The following is a 25410-nucleotide window of genomic DNA, read 5'->3' as shown; positions in this document are numbered from 1 at the left end:
ATAAAACCTCCTGAGTTCATTGCTTGAAATAGAATGGAAATCAGGCTATTTCCTTAATAGATTATTTAAAGCCAACCTGCATCAATTAATGAAGTGGAGCTGAGGCAGAGTTTATGACAGAACAAATTACTTACCATACTGCAGTCAAAGTCAACATACCCAGTGAAATTGTCTGTTTTAACAGCAAATTAAATAAAACAGGATAATTTCTCCAGAACAATGCAATAAATTGAGAATAGTTGCATTTAAATTATGTGTATTAAATCAACCTCAGTCAGAGCTGACAGTGTGGTTATTAAACTGGAATGACTGGTGAACTCTCCAGTCATTTCAGCCTGGCTGATTGTAACATCATCACCATATGCAGTCTGTAGATAAAGATTGTGGCATCTTTCCCACCAGATTACCTTTCAGGCAACCAAACGCAAACGGCAGATTTTTGTATAGATGCTTTATCAACGTCCATAAGACCATTAGACACAGGAGCAAAATTAAGTTGTCAGCCCATTGCGTCTTCTCACAGTTCCATCATATCCGATTTATTATCCCTCACACCTCATTCTCCTACCTTCCTCCCATAACCTTTAACACCCTGATTATTCAAGAACCTATCGACCTCTGCTTTAAATATACCCAATTACTTGGCCTCCACAGCTTTCTATGGTAATAAATTCCACAGGTTCACCACCCCTTGGTGAAAGAAATTCCTCCTAATCTCTGTTCTAAAAGGACATCCAGTAATTCTGAGTCTGTGCTTCTGGTCCTAGACTCACCTACTATTGGAAACATCCTCTGCACATCTACACTATCCAGGCCTTTCAATTTTCGATAGGCTTCCATAAGATCACCTCTCATCCTTCTAAACAACAGTGATTATAGGCCCAGAGCCATCAAACACTCCTCATATGTTAACCTTTTCATTCCCATTAACCCTTCCATCTCATGTCAGTTTGGGTCAGTTATTAAAAGTTTGAAAAAAGGTTCAAAAGGTTCATTTTATTGTCAAAGTATGTGTGTACAATACAATTCTGATATTTGTCTTCTCCAGATAGCCACAAAATTCAGGAAAAACCATGGAAGTTGTTGAAAGAATATACGTCAACCACCCCCAACATGAAAAAGAAAAAAAAGAAACAAAACTTGCAAACCCCCAACCCCCTCCCACACACAAAAATAACAGTTCACCCATCTGGAAAGTGACAGCTAGAATATCAGAACCCCCAAACTTACACACTCCCAACCTCCTCCATCACAGAAAACAACACAGGTCTGAGACTGAGAATACAATACCTGAATGAGGGAGTACATGTTGTGAAGAGACATTAAGCCATAACCCTATTTACATATTGTATCAGATTAAAAAGACATTGCCAACATCCCCTGCCCCTCTCAGGGGCTTTGTATCAAACAGAAACTACGAGGTCAATCAGGAAATAATTAATGGAAGCCTCTGAACTGTTAATTCAACATTTGCCAGAGAAATTGACAATAGGTGCAGGAGTAGGACATTCAGCCCTTTGAGCCAGCACTGCCATTCGATGTGATCATGGTTGATCATCTACAATCAGTACACCGTTACTGCCTTCTCCCCGTAACCCTTGACTCCACTATCTTTAAGAGCTCTATCTAACTCTTTCTTGAAAGCATCCAGAGAATTGGCCTCCACTGCCTTCTGAGGCAGAGCATTCCATAGATCCACAACTCTCTGGGTGAAAAAGTTTTTCCTGAACTTCGTTCTAAATGGCCTACCACTTATTCTTAAACTGTGGCCCCTGGTTCTGGACTCCCCCAACATTGGGAACATGTTTCCTGCCTCTAGCATGTCCAATCCCCTAATAATCTTATATGTTTCAATCAGATCCCCCCTCTCATCCTTCTAAATTCCGGTGTATACAAGCCCAGTCACTCCAATCTTTCAACATATGACAGTCCTGCCATCCCGTGAATTAACCTCATGAACCTACGCTGCACTCCCTCAACAGCAAGAATGTCCTTCCTCAAATGGAGGTCTTCAGTGAAATATTGTAAAGATGGCCTCTGAGATTCTACAACTCAGGTGTTTGCATGAAACTTTAAAGATCATGATAGCTTGATGTTTCAGTGTGTTTCTGAGAATTTCTTTCCTGCTTTGTAGTTTTAAGAACAGCAATGCTAATCTTTAAAACATTTTGATTTGTGGTTTTGATTTTATCTTTACAGATACCGAGGCTGCCGATACAGTGTAATCCTGAAGAATGAACAGAAACTGCTTACTTTATTAACACAATGAAGGGGTATAATGGGAGTCGGAGCCAGTCGCAACATTCTTCTGTGCACACATGCCACTGTATGCCCGAGGATTGTGATCACTCTCATGATTATTTGCACCATAGCCAGGATCCTCGGCAGTCTTACTTGCTCAGCCCTACAGATTCCTGCTCAATGGACCATCACTACTGTGTATCGAGGGGGACCATGTCCTCGGAATGTGCCGGCGCACCGGTCAGCCTGAACGAACAGATGTCCTCCAGCAGCACCTTCCCCAGGATGCACCACAACCCGCAGTACGAGTCCTGCGATGACTGCATGGCGGCCACCCACACCGCCAGCAAGATCAACCGGCTCCCCGCCAACCTGCTGGACCAGTTTGAGAAGCAGCTTCCCCTCCACCACGATGGGTTCCACACGCTCCAGTACCAGCGGGCAAGCTCAGCAGAGCAGCGAAGCGAGAGCCCCAGCAGGATCCGGCACCTGGTCCATTCCGTGCAGAAGCTCTTCGCCAAGTCTCACTCTCTGGAGGCGCCCTCCAAAGGGAACGTGAACGGGACGAAGGCGGAGGGGAGGGGGGGCAGCGATGGCTACCATCACCATCAGCACCACCGGCACCATCAGCACCACCACCAGTCGAGGTCAACAAAAAGGAGCAAGAGCAAGGAGCGCAAGTCGGAGTCCAAGCACAGAGCCAAGATAACTGGCTGGTGGAGCTCTGATGACAACCTTGACAGTGACAGCAGTTACATGGTGACTGCTGGCTCCAGTAGGCACTCTATGGACCAGACCACCCAGTACTGTACAGAACCCATTGAAAGTGCCTTCAGAGATTTGACCCTGAAGAGTTTAAAAAGCAGCAGCGAGGGGAAGTGTTTAGCCTGTGCGGCCATGCCGATGATGGCTGACTCACAGCACGCGAAAAGGAGCGCATGGTCCACCATGACAGTTAGCCAAGCCAGAGAGGCCTATCCTAGCTCAAGCCTGAACCAAGACAAGTCATCAGTACTACAGGATATCAAGGCACAAGAAAGAGCTTATCATTATCTTCAGGTAGGTGGTAAGCCCTATTTGCCAGTATTAGAAGAAAGTTGGACATCAACATGCGAACTCCATAGATTTTTTTGTCCAAAGTTATTGCATTTGAGTTGTTTGTTTATTGTATGACATCCCAGGTTTGTTTTAATTACCATGTGATTGGCTTTTGGAACCTCTAAACATGAAAGCTAGATCAGGCATATTACTTTTCAGAGTCACAGGACTGCAGTTACTGGAATCAGCAACAGCAAACCATCTGCTTGAAGATCTTGCTGGGTCAACCAGCATCTGTGTGTTGGAAAGATTTGTCGATGTTCACCCTCAGGCTCCTAACCCCACAGCACCACTTTATCCTGGTGCACTCTCTGATGCACCATCAATAACTCTCTCTGAGACGTGAAGGCGAGATATCGGCTTTTATTGACTGGAAGAAAGAACAAGCAGTAGTTGACCACCATACTACATCCTGGAGACAGAGAGGCCGGGCTCAGGCCTCAATCGCCTTTATACCGGGGTCTGTGGGAGGAGCCACAGGAGCTGTCAGCAGGGGTCTGTGGGAGGAGCCACAGGAGCAGTCAGCAGGGGTCTGTGGGAGGAGCCACAGGAGCTGTCAGCAGGGGTCTGTGGGAGGAGCCACAGGAGCAGTCAGCAGGGGTCTGTGGGAGGAGCCACAGGAGCTGTCAGCAGGGGTCTGTGGGAGGAGCCACAGGAGCAGTCAGCAGGGGTCTGTGGGAGGAGCCACAGGAGCTGTCAGCAGGGGTCTGTGGGAGGAGCCACAGGAGCTGTCAGCAGGGGTCTGTGGGAGGAGTCACAGGAGCAGTCAGCAGGGGTCTGTGGGAGGAGCCACAGGAGCAGTCAGCAGGGGTCTGTGGGAGGAGCCACAGGAGCTGTCAGCAGGGGGCGTGTCCAGACAGGTATATGTAGTTCACCACACTCTGCAATTCACTTCTCCCCTAACTGGCTCCACTATCACCTCCCTTGCTTATTAGATTCCAGAACTGGTAGCCCTTTGTGCAACACACACAAAATGCTGGTGGAACACAGCAGGCCAGGCAGCATCTATAGGAAGAAGCACTGTCAACGTTTCGGGCGGAGACCCTTCGTCAGGACTGCTGGCTCCAGTAGGCAAGACGATAAAACGTCGACAAGGACCATAACGGAATCAATGAAACAACGCACCCAACAGGGCAGACAAACAGCTAACTTGCAAAGGACAGCAAACTGCGGAAAAAAAGAAATAATAATAATAATAAATAAGCAATAAATATGGAGAACATGAGATGAAGGTGAGTCCATAGGTTTTGGACTCTGAGACCTGGTGCAGGGTTTCAACTCAAAACATTGACAACTCCTGTTCTGCCACAGATGCTGCTCACCCTACGAAGTTCCTCCAGCAGACTGTTTGATACTAATTTACAGGATTCTATATTACTATAAAGTTGCAAAGATTCCTTTCAAAGCCCACTGCTACTCATCATAAGCGTAGAGGTTAGTAAAATCAGGGAGAAAATTCTTGTTTGGCAATACACTGTACCTGCACTCTACCTCTTCAAACAGTATTTGTTGACAAGGAGCAGTGGTGGGTTCACTGATTAACCTTAAATGAATGAGCACGTAATTGTGACACTGCAGTCAGGGAACTGAATTTAGTTCTTTCACTGCATCGCAATATATATAGATACATGTTTTTCTATGCTACAAGTTTATCGACTGCTTCCAGCGGTCCACAACATCCATACCTGCATACTATCTGTTGTAATGACCCCAATACATTCAACCCAGATCACTGAAAGTGATTTATAGCTGTGACAAGACATGAACACCAATAGAATGAATTTCAGAGGAAGAATTTAAACTTTGAAACTGGTATATGCAGAGCTCGTAGTGGTGGAATCAGGGGATGGTATTTAGAGGCCTGAACCATGGTGTTTATTACAAACTGCTCAGAAAAATATGACATTATCCAGTGGAACAGTGAATTACAGAAGAGGACACTGCTCTATTTCTTAGGTCAAGCTGACTTGTCCATATATGTGGCAGAGAGAGAACATTCAAAAACCTGAGGTGCAAAGGGACTTGGGAGTCCTCATGCAGGATTCACTCGTGAAAGGTTAATTTGCAGGTGGAGTCTGTGGTGAGAAAGGTAGATGCTATGTTAGCATTCATTATGAGAGGACCGGAATATAGAAGAAAGGGTGTAATGTTGGGAGTTTATAAAGCACTGATGAGGCCTCACGTGGAGTATTGTGAGCAGGTTTTGGCCCCGTATCTACAAAAAGGATGGACTGACATTGGAGAGGGTTCAAAGGAGGTTCAGGAAAATGATTCAGGGATTGAAAGGCTTGTCGTATGAGGAGTGTTTGATAGCGCTGGGCCTATACTGACTGGAATTCAGGAGAACGAGGGCTGACCTCATTGAGACCCACTGAATGTTGAAAGGCCTCGAAAGAATGGGTATGGAAAGGATGTTCCCTGTGGTGGGGGAGAGCAGAGGACACAGCCTCAGAATGGAGCTGAGCAGGGATTTCTTTAGCTAATCTGTAGTGAATGAGTGGAATTCGTTGTCACAGGCACAGTCATTGCGTATATTTAAGACAGAGGTTGATAGATTCTTGATTAGTCAGGGCATGAAAGGATATGGGGAGAAGGCAGGAGATTGGGATTGAGAGGGAAAATGGATCAGCCATGATGAAATGGCAGAGAAGGCCCAAAATGATCTAATTCTGCTCCTATATCTCTTATGGTCTAATGAGCTTACGGGTTACTCAATGGAGTGAATATGTGTGTGTGTGTAAGCATCAGAAGGCAGATGATGCATCCTTCTATGCTTACACAGGGCTTCTGTGTGCTCCCACTGTACTGATTCAAGGCTCCCAGGCCATCCTTAATGCTCCTTTTTCCATTTGAATGGTTACGGACCAAGAGATTCCCAGAAGCCTGTGAGCATATTACATTTCTGCAAGGAGCACTCCCTTAAAACTCCACATTTCACTTGATATTTGTGAATAGGAATAAACTATGGGGGCAGTGGAAAAGATTGTATACCAATGCAGAGCGTATGTGTTGTGGATTGCTGGAGGAGATCTATAACTTTACAGTTGGGAAAGACGTTGGTGTTTATCATGGTATTATGCTGCAAGAGGTTTGAAATCAATCCCTTGACAGCCATGTCACAATTACACACGACCATCCATTGTAACATTGCACCCGCCGTGACAAGATCTTTCTTCCCAGTTAGAAAATACTCTTTTAAAACGAGTTTTGCTTTCATTTCTGAGCAAGAATTGTGACCCTGAGTTTTGAGATACCCTACCCCACCTAGAATGTGGGTTCCTGCATGGAAGTACCTACACTGTCACGTCAAATTCTGTGAAGCTATGTAGCTAATTTAGTAGTCACTTCTAGGAGGATCCAAAAATTAATCATATCGTAAATTGAAATAATTGCCTTTTTCTTTACATTCTAGCATTATTTAAACCAAGGAGATTTATTGAACTTTATAATTCAACAAAGGGAGTGATATTGTTTGCATATTAGATGAAGTATTCCTGAGTTATTGTGTGTAATATGCACTACCGCACCTTACACCCTGGTCCAGACAAAAGTTGTTTTGTTTGGCGGTATACATGTATGTAGTTAAATGACAGTAAACTTAACTTTTTTCACTGAAGTTTTGCACATATTCTGCTGTGTGCAGTAAAATGGCACCGAATTTCACATTGCTGTGCCAAATAGCGTAACCTTAGTTTGAGTTTTGGTACATGTTGCTGCCTGCAATATTGCTTATCATTTATGGTTTAAGTATTCAATTTATTTTAAGCTTGTGCATTCAACTTGCTTTGTGAAATAAAATTCATTTTCTCCTCGACATACTTGAGGGATCACAGAAATTGCTTATTTCAGAACTGAAAAACAATTACACATTGCAAATTTCCTTTCAAAAGTATCTATGAATGAATCTGTTTACATGTCAGAGTTGCTTCCCAGGAATATAGATAGCTATTGAAGAGAAAATACTCGAGTCCCTTTTCTGCATAAACATCCTACAGGTTATGTTGTAAATTTCATATGCAAATATATTTTGATTTGCATTTATGTTGTGCTTATAATGTGGGTAAAGTGCTTTAAAGCACTTCAGCAAAGCAAGGAGAAAATTGATACAATTCTAATGAGATACAGAATGAAAAACAGCTTGGTTATTTATAAATGGTCATAAGATGAGAGGGGTGTCGAGAATCTGAGGGCTCAGGTACACAAGTGGGAAAATGCATTGATAGTTTTGGAACAGAAGGAGGGGCAAGCATTACAGGGGTCAGGGTAGCTGAGGGCTTGGAAGCTCTTGGAGGCCAAGTCTGTGAGTGTATTTGAAGCGGAAGTTGACGGTTTCCTGATTGGTCAGATCATCAGAGGATATGGTAAGAAGGCAGGTGTCTGGGGTTGAGTGGGATCTGGGATCAGCCATGATGGAATGATGGGCTGAATGGCCTAATTCTGCTCCTGTGTCTTTTGGTCTTACAGTCTCATGATCTCAATACAAAAGCTGAAACTTTGAAGCTGAGGCCTAATGGCACTGTGGGCCAATGTAAGAAAGAGGAGCCACTGGCCTCAAGTGTTAGTCTGAATTGAGTCTGGAACAGATCATCAAAGAGGATGGAACAGTGATAACAAAGGTGTTAGAATAACTGAGGCAGAAAAGAGGATCTTACTGACATAAAAGGTGAATTGCGGTGTTAGCAAATATCAGTAGAAAGCTGGAGATGTAGTGGAATGGAAACTCAAGAGCCCCAAGAAATGACAAAAGTACAAGCAGATGGCTTCTGTTTTCTTGGTCATCTGCCTTTACGTCCCCCTGTTGGGGTAAGTCTAGGGTGCATGTTGAGACTCTTGCAGAATGCCTTGGATTGCTTCGTTGTGGTTGAGGTGACATGGAAATGGTTGTCATTGTAGTTGTGGTTCACTCTGAGCCAGTGGCTTCTTCCAGGCTGTACTTTTGTGAGGTGAAAGAAGTTAATGGCATGGAGTCCGGAAGCGAAATGAAGACAACAATTCAGTTTATTTCAAAAGTTTAGCTTGAAGGATGCAGTAGTTCGTCCAAGACAGGAGACTGTGAAAAGATTTCATGCTGTTTTGGTCTGGTAAACACAACGGGTGCTACATGTCTTTACAATGCACAGCATGACTCCGAGATAAAATCAGTGGTGAAAAACCTGGTTAAAAATCGTCAGTATGGCTTTCACTTTGATCATGCAGACGCAGCCTGCAGAGCACACAGCGCTTGTATCAAGGTTATGCTGACTGCTGGGAAATATGTCAGCTCTTAAATAACATTTTACATAGCAAGGTACAGTCTTCAAAAAATGTGCTATGGAGGTGAGGAAAAATAAAGATGGGGAGTGTTTTGTGAGGACAATCCCTCATTCCCATTTCAACACCTAGTGGATTGGCCTGGTCAACCCTCCCACCACGTTGGATGTGTGCTCAGTAAGAAAACTTTGTCCTCGTGATTTCAACATCTCAATATCTACTTCCAGGAACTTATCAGAGGTAGAGTTATCCCCAACCATCATGACCTTGCACGTTTTAATAAAAATCAGTCAGGTTTATTATCACTGACACATGTCGTGAAATTTGTTCTTTTGTAGCAAAAATACAGTGCAAGATATAAAAACTACAAGTTACAATAAATAAATAGTGCAAAAGAGAAAACAAGAAAGAAAAGCGAGGTGGTGTAAATGAGTTCACGGGCCACTCAGAAATCTGATCACAAAAGGGAAGTTGCTCTTCCTCGAGTGTTGAATGTGTGTCTTCAGACTCCACCTTGTTCTAAACTCCAAAGAAAATAGATAGCCCCAGGAATTAGTGCAGTAATATTTAGGCCTAATTTCTTTTACTTCAGTTGTTTTCTCATCATTAAATTGTCTCCAGTCCCATTTCCAAGCACCTTGACGGATTGGTTGGCATTGGTCTTCTCTAATCAGATTGATTGATGACCCTGTCTCTCTAGGGGACAGGTTAAACAGCAGTACAACTGTCTGCCTGATTGCATCAGACCCCAAGCAATAACCTGACAAACATCACCTGGAACAGATCATTGCTCCAAGAACAAATATTGCAGGCGAAAGATCATCGCATTAATTAGGAACAAAGTGTCTCATATACAGTTATAACCCTCTAGTGCTGTTGTAATATTTATATCCTGATCTTAATATGCTCATTCCAGAAATAATCTTAAAATGCTCATTCCAGTCTGTAAAAGGATGGCAAAGATTGGCACAATCAATTAGTGTAAAGAATTATACTCCTCAATCAGTTAGAGCAGCATTCTGTTGGAATATTTTGCTGGGTTTTTTTCTGTATTTTTGGCTAACCTGATCCTAGCAAAGGAACACATACAATTTTCCCATCACGTTGATTGAAATGCTTAATCCACATCAATCCAGTGTACATATACTGTAAATGTTAATGCCACTGACCTTCATTTCTTCAAAGTACATTTATTGTCAAAGTACATATACATTATAGAACCTTGAGATTTGTCTCCTAACAGGTAGCCACGAAACAAAGAAACCATAAAAAAAAGACCAACAATCTCCAAATGTGCAGAAAAATAATGAGGATGACAAAGAGCACCTCCAAGATCTTAAGACAGTGTTAAAAAGATTAGAAGATTCTGGGCTCAGAGCATGGCACAACAGGTGGGAATGCTTTAAACCCAGCATTACTTACTGTGGTCACACCATTGATGCAGAGGAATTGCACAACTGTGTTGAGAAAATTCAAGCAGTGGTGGATGCCTCAAGACCAGAGGACATGTCACAGTCGCAGTCCTCTTTAGGATCTGTCAATTTACATCACCGATTTAGATGAAGGCATTGAGAATAACATCAGCAAGTTTGCTGATGATACTAAGCTGGGTGGCAGTGTGACATGTGATGAGGATGTTAGGAGAATTCAGGGTGACTTGGATAGGCTGAGTGAGTGGGCAGATACTTGGCAAATGACGTTTAATGTGAATAAGTGTGAAGTTATCCACTTTGGGAGTAAGAACAGGAAAGCAGATTATTATCTGAACAGTGTAGAGTTAGGTAAGGGTGAAATACAAAGAGATCTAGGAGTCCTTGTTCATCAGTCACTGAAGGTGAATGAACAAGTGCAGCAGGCAGTGAAGAAGGCTAATGGAATGTTGGCCTTTATTACAAAGGGAATTGAGTACAAGAGCAAGGAAATCCTTTTGCATTTGTACAGGGCCCTGGTGGGACCACACCTGGAGTATTGTGTACAGTTTTGGTCTCCAGGGTTAAGGAAGGACTTCCTGGCTATAGAGGAAGTGCAGCGTAGATTCACGAGGTTAATTCCTGGGATGTCCGGACTGTCTTATGCAGAGAGGTTAGAGAGACTGGGCTTGTACACACTGGAATTAAGGAGATTGAGAGGGGATCTGATTGCAACATATAAGATTATTAAGGGATTGGACAAGATAGAGGCAGGAAATATGTTCCAGATGCTGGGAGAGTCCAATACCAGAGGGCATGGTTTGAGAATAAGGGGTAGGTCATTTAGGACAGAGTTAAGGAAAAACCTTCTCCCAGAGAGTTGTGGGGGTCTGGAATGCACTGCCTCGGAAGGTAGTGGAGGCCAATTTTTTGGATGCTTTCAAGAAGGAGCTAGATAGGTATCTTATGGATAGGGGAATCAAGGGATATGGGGACAAGGCAGGAACCGGGTATTGATAGTAGATGATCAGCCATGATCTCAGAATGGCGGTGCAGGCTCGAAGGGCCGAATGGTCTACTTCTGCACCTATTGTCTATAATTAATAAATCAGGTTCCTGCAAAACCTGGCTACTGTGCTCCACCCTTGCACGCTTTACTGTAGATCTGAAAGAAAGTGGCAAAGGACAAAGCAGTGTGAGGTGGCTTTCCGAAAGGTAAAGGAAATGGTGTTGTCCGGCACTGTAATCACACACTTTGATCCACATCACGCAGTGAGGCTCACCTGTGGTGCCTCACCTTATGGTACAGGAGCAGACATGTCACATGTCATGATTGATGAAAGTGAAGGGCCCATAGATTGTGCATTGTGTTCCCTTACCGCTGCAAAGAAAAAATATGCACAGATCAAGAAAGAGGTCTTGAGTCTGGTTTGAGCTGTAAAACATTTCAACCGGTACCTGTACAGGCATGAATTTACCCCCACTACTGACCATCAATCGCTGGCATCCATTTTCAATCCACAGAAGAGTGTTTCACTGACAGCAGCAGCACAAACGCAGAGATAGGCTCTGTTTCTTGGAGGACACAAGCACAAAATCAAATTCAAGAGGACACCGAATCTGGAAAATTCTCTTGGATTGTCCCGTTTACCCTTGGAAAAGGGAATACTGTAAAATTTACTAAAGAGGATATTCCTTTTGACACATTCTCTTTATTGCAAATTGACCTCCTATAATGGCGGAGATGATCCGAAGGGAAACCAGAAGTGATCTGAGTGTCTCAGGCCATCCAAGATGTTTGGAATATGCAGCAGACACTTAAGTTTCAACATTTTTTCTCAGTGCTGGGATGAACATACGTTTGACAGAGGTTGCCTTATGTGAGGTTTGAGAGTTGTTGTAATATCCAAGCTGAAAGTTAAAGTGGTGGAGGAGCTAGACCCCGATCATCTAGGCATTCACTCGAAGCTTCGTCTGGTGGCCTCGGATAGATACGGCAGATCAAGCAGCTTGCCATGCAGAGTTTGGGATGCCCACACGTACAGAAGAAAGGTGTTCAGAGAACCGTTTCCTGCAGTCCTGGAGTCAACTCCTACAGTTACTGTGGAGGAGATCCCAGAATCTGAGATTGTTTCACAGCCACAAGTCTCACTTGCCAAGCAGAGTGACCTCTCTTGTCAAGAAAGAAATCCTCCACAATGATTAACTCTTTAGCCCTGAATGGGACAATTTAAGATTTACTCTGCTGTGGATAGTATATTATATACTTTTTCTCTCACCGCTATAGGGGGTGTGTATGTGTATTTTTCCCTCAGTCTCAGGTCCTGTACCAGAGGCTTGGGAGCTCGAGGGTTTGGCAGAGTATCCATGCTGTTCCTAGTAGTGTGCTCTTTTGGACCGAGATCTCAGATGTTGTTCCTAAAAATTGTCGGAGCAACTTTCCCAGTCCAGGTGTCACAGTTCCAAGTGTTCCTATCACCACCAGGATTACTCTGGGTTTAACCTTGCACATCATTTCTATATGCTCTTTCAAGCCCTGGTATTTCTCCAGCTTCTGATATTCTTTCTTCCTGATGTTACTCGCATTTGGGATTGCCACATCTAACATTATTGCTGTCTTCTGTTTCTTGTTCAGTGTTACTATGTCTGCTTGTTTGGCCAGTACCTGCTTAACAGTCTGTATTTCGAAGTCCCACAGTAGAATATAGAACATAGAATAGTACAGCACAGTACAGGCCCTTCGGCCCACAATGTTGTGCCGACCCTTAAACCCTGCCTCCTGGATAACCTCCCATCTTAAATTCCTCCATATACCTGTCTAGTAGTCTCTTAAATTTCACTAGTGTATCTGCCTCCACCACTGACTCAGGCAGTGCATTCCACGCACTTCCTCTAATATCCCCCTTGAACTTCCCATCCATTACCTTAAAGCCATGTCCTCTTGTACTGAGCAGTGGTGCCCTGGGGAAGAGGTGCTGGCTGTCCACTCTATCTATCTATTTATTCCTCTTAATTCCTTAGCCCTGTTATTCTCCACTACCTTCTCAGGTGTTTTGCATTTGGATTTAGGAGCATCCACTCCATACTTAGTGCACACAAAGTACACTGCAGACGCTCTAGTCAAATCAACACGTTCAAACAAGCTGGATGAACTCAGCAGGTCAGGCAGCATCCGTTGAAATGAGCAGTCAACGTTTCGGGCCGAGACATTCTGTAATGTTCAATAAACTAATTGATTGGAATCAAATAACAACCTTGCCTGGTGCCTCAGGGCTGGGTGTGTCTGCACCTGCACCACACCAACCCCCCACCCCTGGCACTCCTTTGCCACCTGTCCCACACCACTCCCACAATGCTCACCATTCCTAACATTCTTTCCTCACGCCAGATTTACAAACTCGCTCTCCGCTCCACGTTGACAAATAATTACTGTGCAAAAGACTTAGGCATCCTAGCTATATACAGTTCAAGTCAGAAGTTTACATACGGTTAGGTTGAAGTCATTAAAACTCATTGTTTAGCCACACCACAGATTTCATATTAGCAAACTATAGTTTTGACAGGACGTTGAGGACATCTATTTTGTGCATGACATGAGTAATTTTTCCAACAATTGTTTACAGACAGATTATTTCACTTTTAATTGATATATCACAATTCCAGTGGGTCAGAAGTTTACAAACAAAATCAAAAGAAATCAGCCAAGACCTTCGAAAAAAAATTGTGGACCTGCACAAGTCTGGTTGATCCTTGGGAGCAATTTCCAAACGTCTGAAGGTACCACATTGATCTGTACAGACAATAGTACACAAGTATAAACACCATGGGACCACGCAGCTGTCAAACCGCTCAGGAAGGAGATGCATTCTGTCTCCTAGAGATGTAAGTACTTAGGCGCGAAAAGTAGAAATCAATCCCAGAACAACAGCAAAGGACCTTGTGAAGATGCTGGAGGAAACAGGTAGACAAGTATCTATATCCACAGTAAAACAAGTCCTATATCAACATAACCTGAAAGGCTGCTCAGCAAGGAAGAAGCCACTGCTCCAAAACTGCCATAAAAAGCCAGACTACGGTTTGCAAGTGCACATGAGGACAATGATCTTACTTTTTGGAGAAATGTCCTCTGGATAAAATAAAAATTGAATTGTTTGGCCATAATGACCATCGTTATGTTTGCAGGAAAAAGGGTGAGGCTTGCAAGCTGAAGAACACCATCCCAACCGTGAAGCATGGGGGTGGCAGCATCATGTTGTGGGGGTGCTTTGCTGCAGGAGGGACTGGTGCACTTCACAAAATAGATGGCATCATGAGGAAGGAAAATGATGTGGATATATTGAAGCAACATCTCAAGACATCAGCCAGGAAGTTAAAGCTCAGTTGCAAATGGGTCTTCCAAATGGACAATGACCCCAAGCATACCTCCAAAGTTGTGGCAAAGTTGCTTAAGGACAACAAAGCCAAGGTATTGGAGTGGTCACCACAAAGCCCTGACCTCAATCCGATAGAACATTTGTGGGCAGAACTGAAAAAGCGTGTGCGAGCAATGAGGCCTAGAAACCTGACTCAGTTACACCAGTTCTGTCTGGAGGAATGGAACAAAATATCAGCAACTTATTGTGAGAAGCTTGTGGAAGGCTACTCAAAATGTTTGACCCAAGTTAAACAATTTAAAGGCAATGCTACCAAATACTAGCAAAGTGTATGCAAACTTCTAATGTGGGAAGTGTGCATTATTTTGAAGTGAGGTGACATTCTGAACTTTGAATGGGGGTAAAGCCAACATTTATTGTCCATTCCAATTACCCCAAGACTTTTCAGAGTTAACCTCATAGCTCTAGGTCTGAAGACACTACAGCACATTGTTTTGAGCAAATTCCTTTTTCTGAAGGACAGGAGCAAACCATATACTTGTAAGACGACAATGCAACAGCTTAGTCACTGCTAGCTATTTTTTATTCCAAATGCATTTAATTACTTGAATTTAAATTCCTTGGTAGTCATGGTGGAATTCAAGCTCCTGTCTCTAGACCACAGCCTCTGAATACCATTCCGGGAACCTGCCCATTATCACAATAGATGCAATTAGTTCATTTTCTCAATCACATGCAAGACATGGCCCAATTTTGTTGTTTAACAAAGCAGAAATGTCAGATTGGCCCTGTATTACAAATTCCATCATGCCAGCAATCGTTCAGACTCTTAACTGACATCCCCAGGATTTTCATTCACAATCGGCATTGTGCAAACGTTCAAAATTTATGGCATATCTCCAATAATATCAGCTTAAATCTCAACTAAGTTATCTAGTAGATAAGATATTAGCAAACATGTGGAATGGATACACTTTGGTCCACTTACCCTGATACTGGTAGTAGGAAAAATGTTAGAATCCAAAGTAAAGATATGATAAAGAATAATAATAGACTTGAGAAGTAGAAATCATATCTGACCAATTTTTTTGGAGTTCTTTGAGCCATGTCTGTTGTTGTGTGAATGAAGCCACTTGAGAAAAGTACTGGTAGTTTGAAGCAGCTTCTTTATTCAACCAAACAAGATACAGCAGGCCTCATATGGAGACGCGTTCGGTCGAAAGGTCTGGCTGGCCCAACATGGGGCCCAATATTTTATGTACTAAACATCAGTGGACAATTCCATATTTACAATGTAACTACACACAAACTTCACACCTCCTGATTCGCACCCACACCACAGACATCCGAGTGAATTTTAATCAGCATTGTCTGGACTGGGGTTCATGGCTTCTGCAAACCCATTGTTCAGAGCTGCATTCCAAATTAAATCCACAATTTATACTCAGACCCATAGACTGGTAGCCAAAGTCATTTGCTAAGTGCAAACGTGCTAAACCCAAAACTCATTTTAACATGCCCTCCTCTTAGTCATCTTGGAGAAGAATAAATTTGTACCAAAAAAGGACAGCCTTAAGGAGGATCTCCTCAAATAGGACAGCATTAATGCCCTGCCTTGGAATTTCCCTCCTCCCCAATTATTTTACGTGCATCTACATCTACCTTGTCATCCCTAATCACTATCTACGAGATGTTAGGCAGAGAGAATGTTCCAGAAATTTGAACAGCAGTCTTTCGAAAAGTGTCTTCATTCGTATGCCTGTTGGCTCCTCTCCTGCTGGCCGACTACAACTTAACCAGCTCAATCACATTCCTCGTCTTCACCCTTTCATTCTCTGATCATTAAGACTCACTCTTACCACGGGCATCAGCAACGAAAGTGCATCAGGCTCACAGGCCCTCTCATCTCTGTACAGATGGGGTTTGGGTGGTCTCTATATGAATGACTACAGGGACCTCTCCCTGATGCCACTCCCTTCTGAACTGTCCAGTTGATTGCTGGCCTGACTGCTGAAAGGGCCCAGCTCGTTTGTGTTCTCTCCCCATTCAGGCTGAGGGTGAATGCCTCCACATGCCATGTGCAATCTTCCCTATTTTGCCATGCTATGGAACCTGCTCTCTCTACATTAACTTAAATCCCTCCCCATTTTCCCCAATATATTTTCTGTTCCATGCTATTCAACTAATCATCTACCTACAGCAACCAGCCTTCATTACAGAGTACCATCACCGTCACACTTTAGCGTGCTATCCACGGGTTTCTATAACACTCTTGGTGTCTTCTGCCTTCGTGCTTCCTCTGGTTGTGTTTTTATCAACTGTGGTCAGGTCTAGTGTGGCCGACTGGTGTTCATCTCCTAGGTTCTCTGTACTTACTCTGTTACTGGGTACACTTGATCTCCCACTCTGTCTGTCAGATCAACAAGAGAGTGAGTTGTACGGTTTGACCTGAGTCCAGTGTTTCCACTGGCTGCCTCGCCGAGTCTACACACAGAAACAAGTGTCACGTGTTAAAAGTACTGTCTGTGATTCTGTCCATACAGGAGCAAACCCTGCCCTTTCGGGCAGTACCTTCAACGTGACTTGGTCATCCCGCTGTGGGAGGGGTGACAATCTGCTTTCCTTCCAGCTCTCTCTGATCAGCAGTGTGCTCGATCCTATCCCTATAAGTCCCAGGCTCATCGCAGCCTATAATCAGGGATGTCTTTAGACTGTGGGAGAAAACCAGAGCACCGGGAGGAAGCCCATGTAGTCCCAGGGAGAACGTACAAACTCCCTACAGGCAGCAGTGGGAATTGAACCCAGATCATCTGTACTGTAAAGCATTGTGCTAACCATTACGCTACAGTGCCGCCTGGGCAGTGTAGCTCAAAGGCCTGGAGGTGCCTACTGCACATTTTATTTCAATAATAATAATATTAAATAGCACAGAAGATGTGGAGCTAGTGGATTTGATCATGTGGATTTTGGAAAGTTTTCAGTAAGATCACACACAGGAGATTGCTGAACAAACCTAGTGTATATAGAACTGAGGATTATATAGTAATGTAAATATTTGATTCACAGATAGAAGACAAAGATAAGCTTTATCAGATCCTTTTTGAGTTGACAGACAGTGACAGAAGGTACTCCAGGGATTAGAGCTTGAATATATTGAAAGAATAGAAAGGGTTCAAAGTATATTTATTATCAAAATATGTATAAATTATACAACCTTGGGATTTGGCTGGCTACAGGCAGCCACAAAGCAAGGAGCCCGATAGAACACAGTTTAGAAAGAAGACCGACACCCAATGCGCAGAGCACACAATAAAAGCAAGGAGCAGCATTCTGAACCAAAGCAGGCCCATAGCCTCGATCTCAGTTCATCACACAGCGGGGCAAATCGCCGCAAAGTTCGCAGAGACGAAGCGGGTAGCAGCCGGAGAGCCTCGCAGCCTCAGTGCCGGGGGGAGAGGAATTAGCACAGTGGAAGAGCGAGCAGAATTGGCCTGACCCTTGCTTCCAGTCCAGACACCCTGCCTTTTCGGTCTGGCATTTAAATCGTCCAAACATTGGATACCATATGTAAAATACCAAGCATTTCTGACGTGAATGTGAGATGTGATGACTTCAAGGGGATGTGGGCAAGCTGACTGAGGGAGCAACAATATGGTTGATGGTTTACTCCTCTTTTTATGGATCCGCCACATACTAGAATTGTTTTAAATACACTTGTACCAATTTTAGTTAAGTCCCAGCTATCCAGAGATACAGCCATAATTCGCAGAAAAACTGTTACTTCCTCAGCATTATTTGAAAATAAAATGATGTTATCAAAATCCATAACACTCGTTAGTCTTTTCATGAGTAAAATTGGTTCAAAGGTCATCTACAGCCTCTGGTTTTCACTCACTATCAGGTGAAGACTAAGCTCAGCACCTTCACCAACCATACACGAATCAAAGCACCCTTCCCTAGAATGCTTGATCTCTGATTTTGCCTGAAATGGTTGTTCAGCGCCTGCAGTAGAGAACTCAGCTAATCTCATCCTGCGTTGCGACCCTTCACAACTTACATCAGTGATAATAAACCTGATTCTGATTCTGGATCTTCGTAACTCGGGGTTACCTGGAACGCAGGAGAAGGTGTGGGAGGAGTGTGCAGCCAGCCACGGCGCCCACGGCAGCGCAGACAGCTTTACAGCAACAGCAACCCTGGTTCGATTCCCGCTGCTGACTGTAAGGAATTTGTATGTCCTCCCCGTGACCGCGTGGGTTTCCTCCAGCTGCCCTGGTTTCCTCCCACAGTCCAAAGACAGGCCGTTTGTTAGGTTGATCGGCCATTGTAAATTGTCCTGTGATTAGGCTAGGGTTAAATCGGGAGTTGCTGAGCAGTGGGACTCAAAGGACTGAAAGGGCCTATTTCACGCAGCATAAAACAGTAAAGCCAGGTGACCCTGCCCTACAGTGTCCTTTCTCTTTATTACAGTTTGTGCAGCTGCCTTTGAGACCCTGAAATGCTGTTGGGGATCACATTGATTATGTCTAAATGAGCCAAAGAAGGGGAAAACTTCTTAAAACTTCAAGGTAAATTCCACCAATTATTTTTACCATGGGTCCTTCGACTGGGATTTTGGGCTAATCTCAGCACACAGCATATATGACATGGCTAAAATACAACTTCAAGGCATTTTTTTCTTTTCTGCTTCCACGCCAGATTAAATAACCTCTGGCTGCTATTCTATTGCCTTGTCGATATAATTCAACATTCTCGTAACTTTGCTGATTGCTGGTCAGTACTGGTTGGAAGGGAAATCAGCTGATGTTCCTTTCAGCATTTTTCTTAATTGTTGCACAGCTTTTCTTGGAGCTTGTGTGTTATAATTTTTGTTTCTCTTTTATGTCAATTACTGTAAGACTAATACAACATCCTATCCCTGGGTGACATCTGACCTATAGTTTTAAAGCAGTGGAATCTACAATGATGTCAGATTGAGAGAAACCAACTTGTTTACAGCGCTGTACTTCACTTTTCAAATGGCATTTCAGTTCGAACCAATTTGCTGTTAAGTTGGCTGGACAGGCAATTGAAAGAAATAGCCCTTAAGCATTGTTCTGAGGTAAAACCCCGGTGGAAGTATATGATTAATGTGATTCCTGCCCTCCAGCAAAGCAAGCCTCAAGGACCATAGTCACTCAGTCATTGATGATTGAGAGACAAGTGGCCTCTCTTGTTTTAAACAAGCAACTTCACACTCTGCCAACTGTTTACAGCATTCGCTTCACCTCAGTTGCTGCAAATTTGAAAATGAAAATTCTGAAGACAGAGAGCGATTGGATCAATAGAGCACCACCTTTCCCTCCAGCAGCTGGTGTGACAAGCTTGCGTTTCCAACTGAGAAGCTGGCACTCTGCAATTTCCACCAGCACTACCATTTATCATCACCTCCTATGCCTGACACATGATATTTCAAACAAAACAATCCTTGCTTTACTTCAATTAAGGAAGCTTATTACTAATGCTTAAATTAAATTACTCTGCTTGATAAAGGAGTTGAGATTGAGAACAGTGTGAGCCTACAATTTAATATCTTTTTAATTTCAAACTACTGGTGAAGTGGTTTATAAGCAGCACCTGAATGCCAAAAGAAAATTACATCTTATTATTCACTTTTTATCAGCTATAATTTTGTATTGTGTGTACCCTGGTTTTAATAAGTAGGAAATCAAGCTGAACATACACAGAAGTAAAGGGAGCTTGATTGGAGGTTGTGAGAAAAATCTGTTGCTGTCTGTGCTTCCATCTGATTGAACAGGAGGATGCATTAACAAAATGGTTCTGCCGTTCTTTCGGAGAATTCTAATGGAGTCAGAAAGCCAATTATAATATTTGTCTCTCATATGTAGGGGGTGATGTTGAAATAAAGAGAATGTTTGCTCTCTTATTCGATGTCATATTCTTGCCAGCACTAATATTTACTGCCAGCTTTCGAGAGGCATTGGCCTCATTTGAAGGTAGAATTTCAGAGATCAACACAATTCACATGCTATTATGATACTCAGGAGCAAATTTGGCTACAATGCACTCAGTCACTTCAGCTAAATCATTAATTTACTGTAGATTGTAAGTGGCTGAAGCCCCAACACTGATCTTCATGGTGTTCCATTAGTAATAACATGCCAGCATGAAAATGACCCATTTAGTCTGACTCCAGGTTAGTTAGCCAATTTTCTATCCACCTCAGTCCAAGTAGTCTATTGAGAAATATTTCTGTGACAGAGTTTTCTGTGATGTATTGTTAGTTTTAACTGGTAAACTGACTATTACAATTAAAAATCGAGTAGTACTTTGAATTTTAAACCAGAGAAAATCTGCAGATGCTGGAAATTCAAGTAACACGCACAAAATGCTGGAGGAGCTCAGCAGGTCAGGCAGCATCTACGGAAAAGAGTATAGTCGACGTTTTGGGCTGAGACCCTTCATCAGGACTGGAACACAGAAAGAGAAATCTGCAGACGCTGGAACTCTGAGCAACACAAACAAAATGCTGGAGGAACTCAGCAGGCCAGGCAGCATCTGTGGAAAAGAGTGAACTGTCAACGTTCCAGGCAAAAATACTTTGAATTTGTTCCCTCCCCCCCCCCCCCCATTTCATGAACACTAAACAATTCTCTAAAACAGGGGTTCCCAACCTTTCTTATGCCATTAACCAAGGAGTCCGTGGACCGCAGATTGGGAACCTCTGCTCTGAAAGGTTTTATCTTAGATTATTCCTGCACTGGCCTCATAATTCCATCCTCTGAAACAGCCTGAGAAATTTATTTCTAGTTCTCCGATGCCTGACGATCGCCGTCGTCACCCACGCACTCAGCACGCAGAGAATGTCTGGTCAAGAAACAACTGAACCAGCAATGTCTAAAAAGTCTGCCATTTAAAAAAAGGGAGATTCCCCCTCAGGCTGCGATGAGCAACAAGAAGAAATACAGTGCCTTCCCTCAGACAACGCTCACCAAACTCTCCTAGCACACAAGCAACTGTTACTCATTCAGTATTGTGTTTACCAATATATTTTCCTTGCGCCTTGCTTATCAGCACCTCCTTTATTCATTGCCTGCAACGACAGGAGCAAATTGGGGCCAAGCTATTGAAATAATGTCCCAAAGTTAAAATAACCTGGCCACACATAGGTGAGCCAAGCGCACAACCAGTCTCCACTCGCTCCCTGACTCCAGCTGAGGGGCCAACGCACAAAAAGAGTATCTGTCACAGCCAGATAATGCATTTGCATGCAGTAAGGATGGCTGATTCGCAATGAATGAGTCTGGAGCAAGATAAAGTCATTTCGGATGAAGATTGAACTGCTTTCTGAAGAAATGATTTGTAGTTGGGTCAAGGCTTCCATATATTTGCAGAATAAAACAGGTAATTGGAAAATGTATGTTTGATATCTCATTCCAATCATTCATGCAGCAGAGAAAATCCAATAGAAACTTAAATTTCACGCAGAATGACTTACAGAATCATCTAATCACGTTTACTGATATTTGCCATTGAATCCATCTAAGGCACTGACAATTATAACCAGAATAATGGAGTATTGTTTTGTGCATGGATGAAACTACTTTAAGATACATGCACAGTTGTAGAATACCAGGTAATAAGAATTAGCTGGCAGTATTCTGTTAAATTCACCACTATTATCGTAAGGAAGCTGGAAGTGAACAAGCATTTGTTTGGTAAATTGTACCCAATTTGTACAGGAGACCTCCTATGATTTTGCTCACAGACACCAGGCATAGACACCTGAATTACCAGCTGTGTGAGAAGAGCTAGGGTGGGATTTTTGGGAATTAACTTATGACCTATGATAGGTGGAAGATTACAATCCTGTACTTGACTAAGTTGTTCCTTTCTGCGTCTTGTGGCGCACCGGGCAGCAACCTCGCTGTTTCGTTAGCATTTTGTCTGGGTTTTTTTTTAACGAGGCCACGTTGCTAGCTCGACGCACAACCCAGCATGGACGGAAAGCGTGCAAGGAGCCGGCTGGATTCGAACCCGGGACAACTCACCTCAAAGTCCAGTGCTGCTGCCACTACAGCACTGGCCAGCTAAGTACTGAAGTTCTAAATCAATGGAGACCTAAAGAGATATCAAAAGTCACCACAACTATGTTCAGCTCAGGTGCACCAGAAGCCTACGTGCTTAGACCCCTGCTCTACTTGCCTTTTACCTTGGAATGCGTGGCTAAGTACAACTCCAATGTCATATTTAAGTTTGCTGTTGACATCACTGTTGTTGGCCAAATCAAATGTGGTGTTGAATCAGCATATAGGAAGGAGGTTGAAAATCTGGCTGAGTGGTGCCACAACAACCTCTCACTCAATATGAGCAAAGCGAAAGAGTTGATTATTGACTACAGGAGGAAGAAACTGAATTTTCATGAGCCAGTGCTCATGAGGGAGCAGAGGTGGAGAGGGCCATAACTGTAAATTCCTTGGCATTACCATATCAGAGGGTCTGACTTGTGACCAGCCCATCAGGAAGGCACGACAACACCTCAACTTCCTTAGAAGTTTGTGTAGGTTCTGAATATCATCTAAAACTTTGACAAACTTCTAGAGATGCACAGTGGAGAGCATCTGACTGGCTGCATCACGGCCTGCTATAGAAACAGCAATGCCCAGGAGCAGAGAGGGAGACAAAATGTGATGGATACAGCCCAGTCCATCAGAGGCAAAGCCCCCCGCCCCCCCATCAGTGAGCACATTTCCAGAAGAAAACAACATCCGATATCCAGGACCCTTATCATCCAGACCATGTTCGTTCTTCGCTACTACTATTGGGCAGGAGGTACAGGAGCCTTACGTCCCACATCACCAGGTTCAGGAACAGTTATTACTCTGCAACTATCAGGCTCCTGACCAACATGGATGACCTCATTCACCTGAATACTGAACTAACACTGTGGACTCCTAACTCCTAACTCCTGTAGACTCACTGTCAAGTTCATATTCTCCTTGATCTTGTTCTCAAGTTCTCAGTATTAATTATTTGCACAATTTGTCTTCTTATAGAGTCAGAAAAGTACAGCACAGAAACAGGCCCTTTGGCCCATCTAGTCCATGCTGAACCATTTAAACTGCCTACTCCCATCAACCTGCACTGGGATTATAGCCCTCCATAGCCCACCCATCCATGTACCTATCCAAACTTCTCTTAAATGTCGAAATTGAGCTCGCATGCACGACTTGCACTGGCAGCTCGTTACGCACTCCCATGACCCTTTAAGTAAAGAAATTTCTCCTCTTGTTTGTCTTAAACTTTTCACCTTTCACCCTTAACCCATGACTTCTAGTTGTAGTCCCACCCATACTCAGCAGAAAAAGCCTGCTTGCATTTACCCCTCAGAATTTTGTACGCCTTTATTAAACCTCCTCTTAGTCTTCTACGTCCCAAGGAATCAAGTCCTAACCTATTCAATCTTTCCATGTAGAGTAACGCAGGTCCTCCAGAACCACATTTCCCATTGGTTGTTTGTCAGTCTTTGTTTATGTATAGTTTTACATAAATTCTATTGTATTTCTTTATTTTCCAGTAAATTCCTGCAAGAAAATGACCTCAAGGTAGTACCCTATGATGACATACAGTGTATATACTGTACCTTGATATTAAATGGATTTTGACTTAGAGCAATAGGAAATCCCCAAGCTGTACAAAGCAAGTCAGGAAGGAATAAAAACACTCAAATTCCAAATAGGTAGGGAGACAGGAGTGGGTTTGAAATTGAAACTAATATGACCTGGCAGCCTAATTTTTTTAAAGCTGTTTTGGAAAGATGTTTTCGAATCAACTAAATGTTTGTCCTTATATTGTAAACTTATATTGCCAAAAATTATTTGACAGTAACCTTGTTATTCCTTGCCCAATAATACTAGCGAACTGTGGCTACAATCTTTGGCTCCATGGTGCTCAGCTTTTTGGTTGCCATGATGCCAGACTCTCCGCCATTGCTTCCGAAGAGTGCTCGGACACGAGAGGCACTGTACACTGTGTAAGGGCATTAACGTGTATGCCGACGGTACTTTGGGGAAAGTGTGCAGTGCACAGATAGGTCACGAGATCAGTCAGGCTGCTGAGCTGATTTGAGGCCAGCTGTGGCATTTTGGAGCTCAGTGCCGCAGCTGGTACATTGCTAAACTGAACACATGTTCAACAACAGGGAGGAAGTGCAGTCTCACCATTGCAATTAAAACGAGTCACCATTTACTTGTAGGTTGGCGACTGGCTGAATTGTATTGGCTCCTTGCTACAATCGAGCAAGAGTCGGATGCTTTTGAAAGTCTATTGAAGTTGGTAACGTCTACATGGGATGATGTGGAAGTTCTGGGGCTATTAATGTGCCATCCAAGTACTTCCAGGTCTGGATCTTGACAGGAAGAAAGTTTAGAAGATGAGCAGAGCGTAGGAGAGGAGAGAGGGAAACATTCATAGAATCATGTAGCACAGAAGTTCCTCTTGTTTGTTGATCTATGCTGACCACCAAGCACCCGTAATTCGAGCCCCATTTTATTCTCGTCTGTTCCTCCCAGATTCTAGCACTCTAGGGGCAATTTACAGAGGCTCGTTAACCCACCATCTCTGGAATGTGAGAGCAAATGAGATCACCGGTGGAAATTCACGTGGAGATCATGCAGACTCCACACAGACAGCGCTGAAGTCAGGACTGAATCCGATCTCTGAGATTGTGAGGCCGCAGCTGTGCGTAACCCTCCACTGTGCCATCTCAAACACCGCTGCTTTTCCCAGTGTTGTAATTATACCTGCCTCTCCCACTGTCTCTGATAGCTCATTCTATATACCAACTCCCCTCTGTAAAACTTGCCCCTTTTAAATCTTCTACCTCTCACTTTAAACCTCTGCCTTTTAGTTTTAGACTCCTTTATCTTGGGGAAAAAGATAATGCCCCTTCTGATTTTATAATCTTCTGTAAGAAGTTCTGTAAACTTCTGCTAGCCTCCTTCGCTCCAGGGAAAACCATTCCAGCCAATTCAGTCCCA

At 43.4% G+C, this 25410-nt stretch overlaps 1 protein-coding gene across 6 annotated transcripts in view; it reads left to right on the top strand.

The window, feature by feature from the left end:
* LOC140719550 (disks large-associated protein 2-like) overlaps nucleotides 1-25410 on the top strand; it is a 700090-nt gene that overhangs the window by 595948 nt on the left and 78732 nt on the right. For all 6 annotated transcript variants that reach the window (XM_073034242.1, XM_073034241.1, XM_073034239.1 and 3 more), the window contains one exon: nucleotides 2200-3300. In XM_073034242.1, the coding sequence (XP_072890343.1) occupies nucleotides 2266-3300 (1035 nt within the window). In that variant the 5' untranslated portion in view covers nucleotides 2200-2265. The remainder of the gene's footprint in view (nucleotides 1-2199; nucleotides 3301-25410) is intronic.

The sequence above is a fragment of the Hemitrygon akajei genome, chromosome 32 (assembly GCF_048418815.1).
Source record: "Hemitrygon akajei chromosome 32, sHemAka1.3, whole genome shotgun sequence".
Lineage (NCBI taxonomy): Eukaryota > Metazoa > Chordata > Chondrichthyes > Myliobatiformes > Dasyatidae > Hemitrygon > Hemitrygon akajei.
Note: the sequence above shows the minus strand (reverse complement) of the source record. Positions and strands in the feature narration are given on the sequence as shown.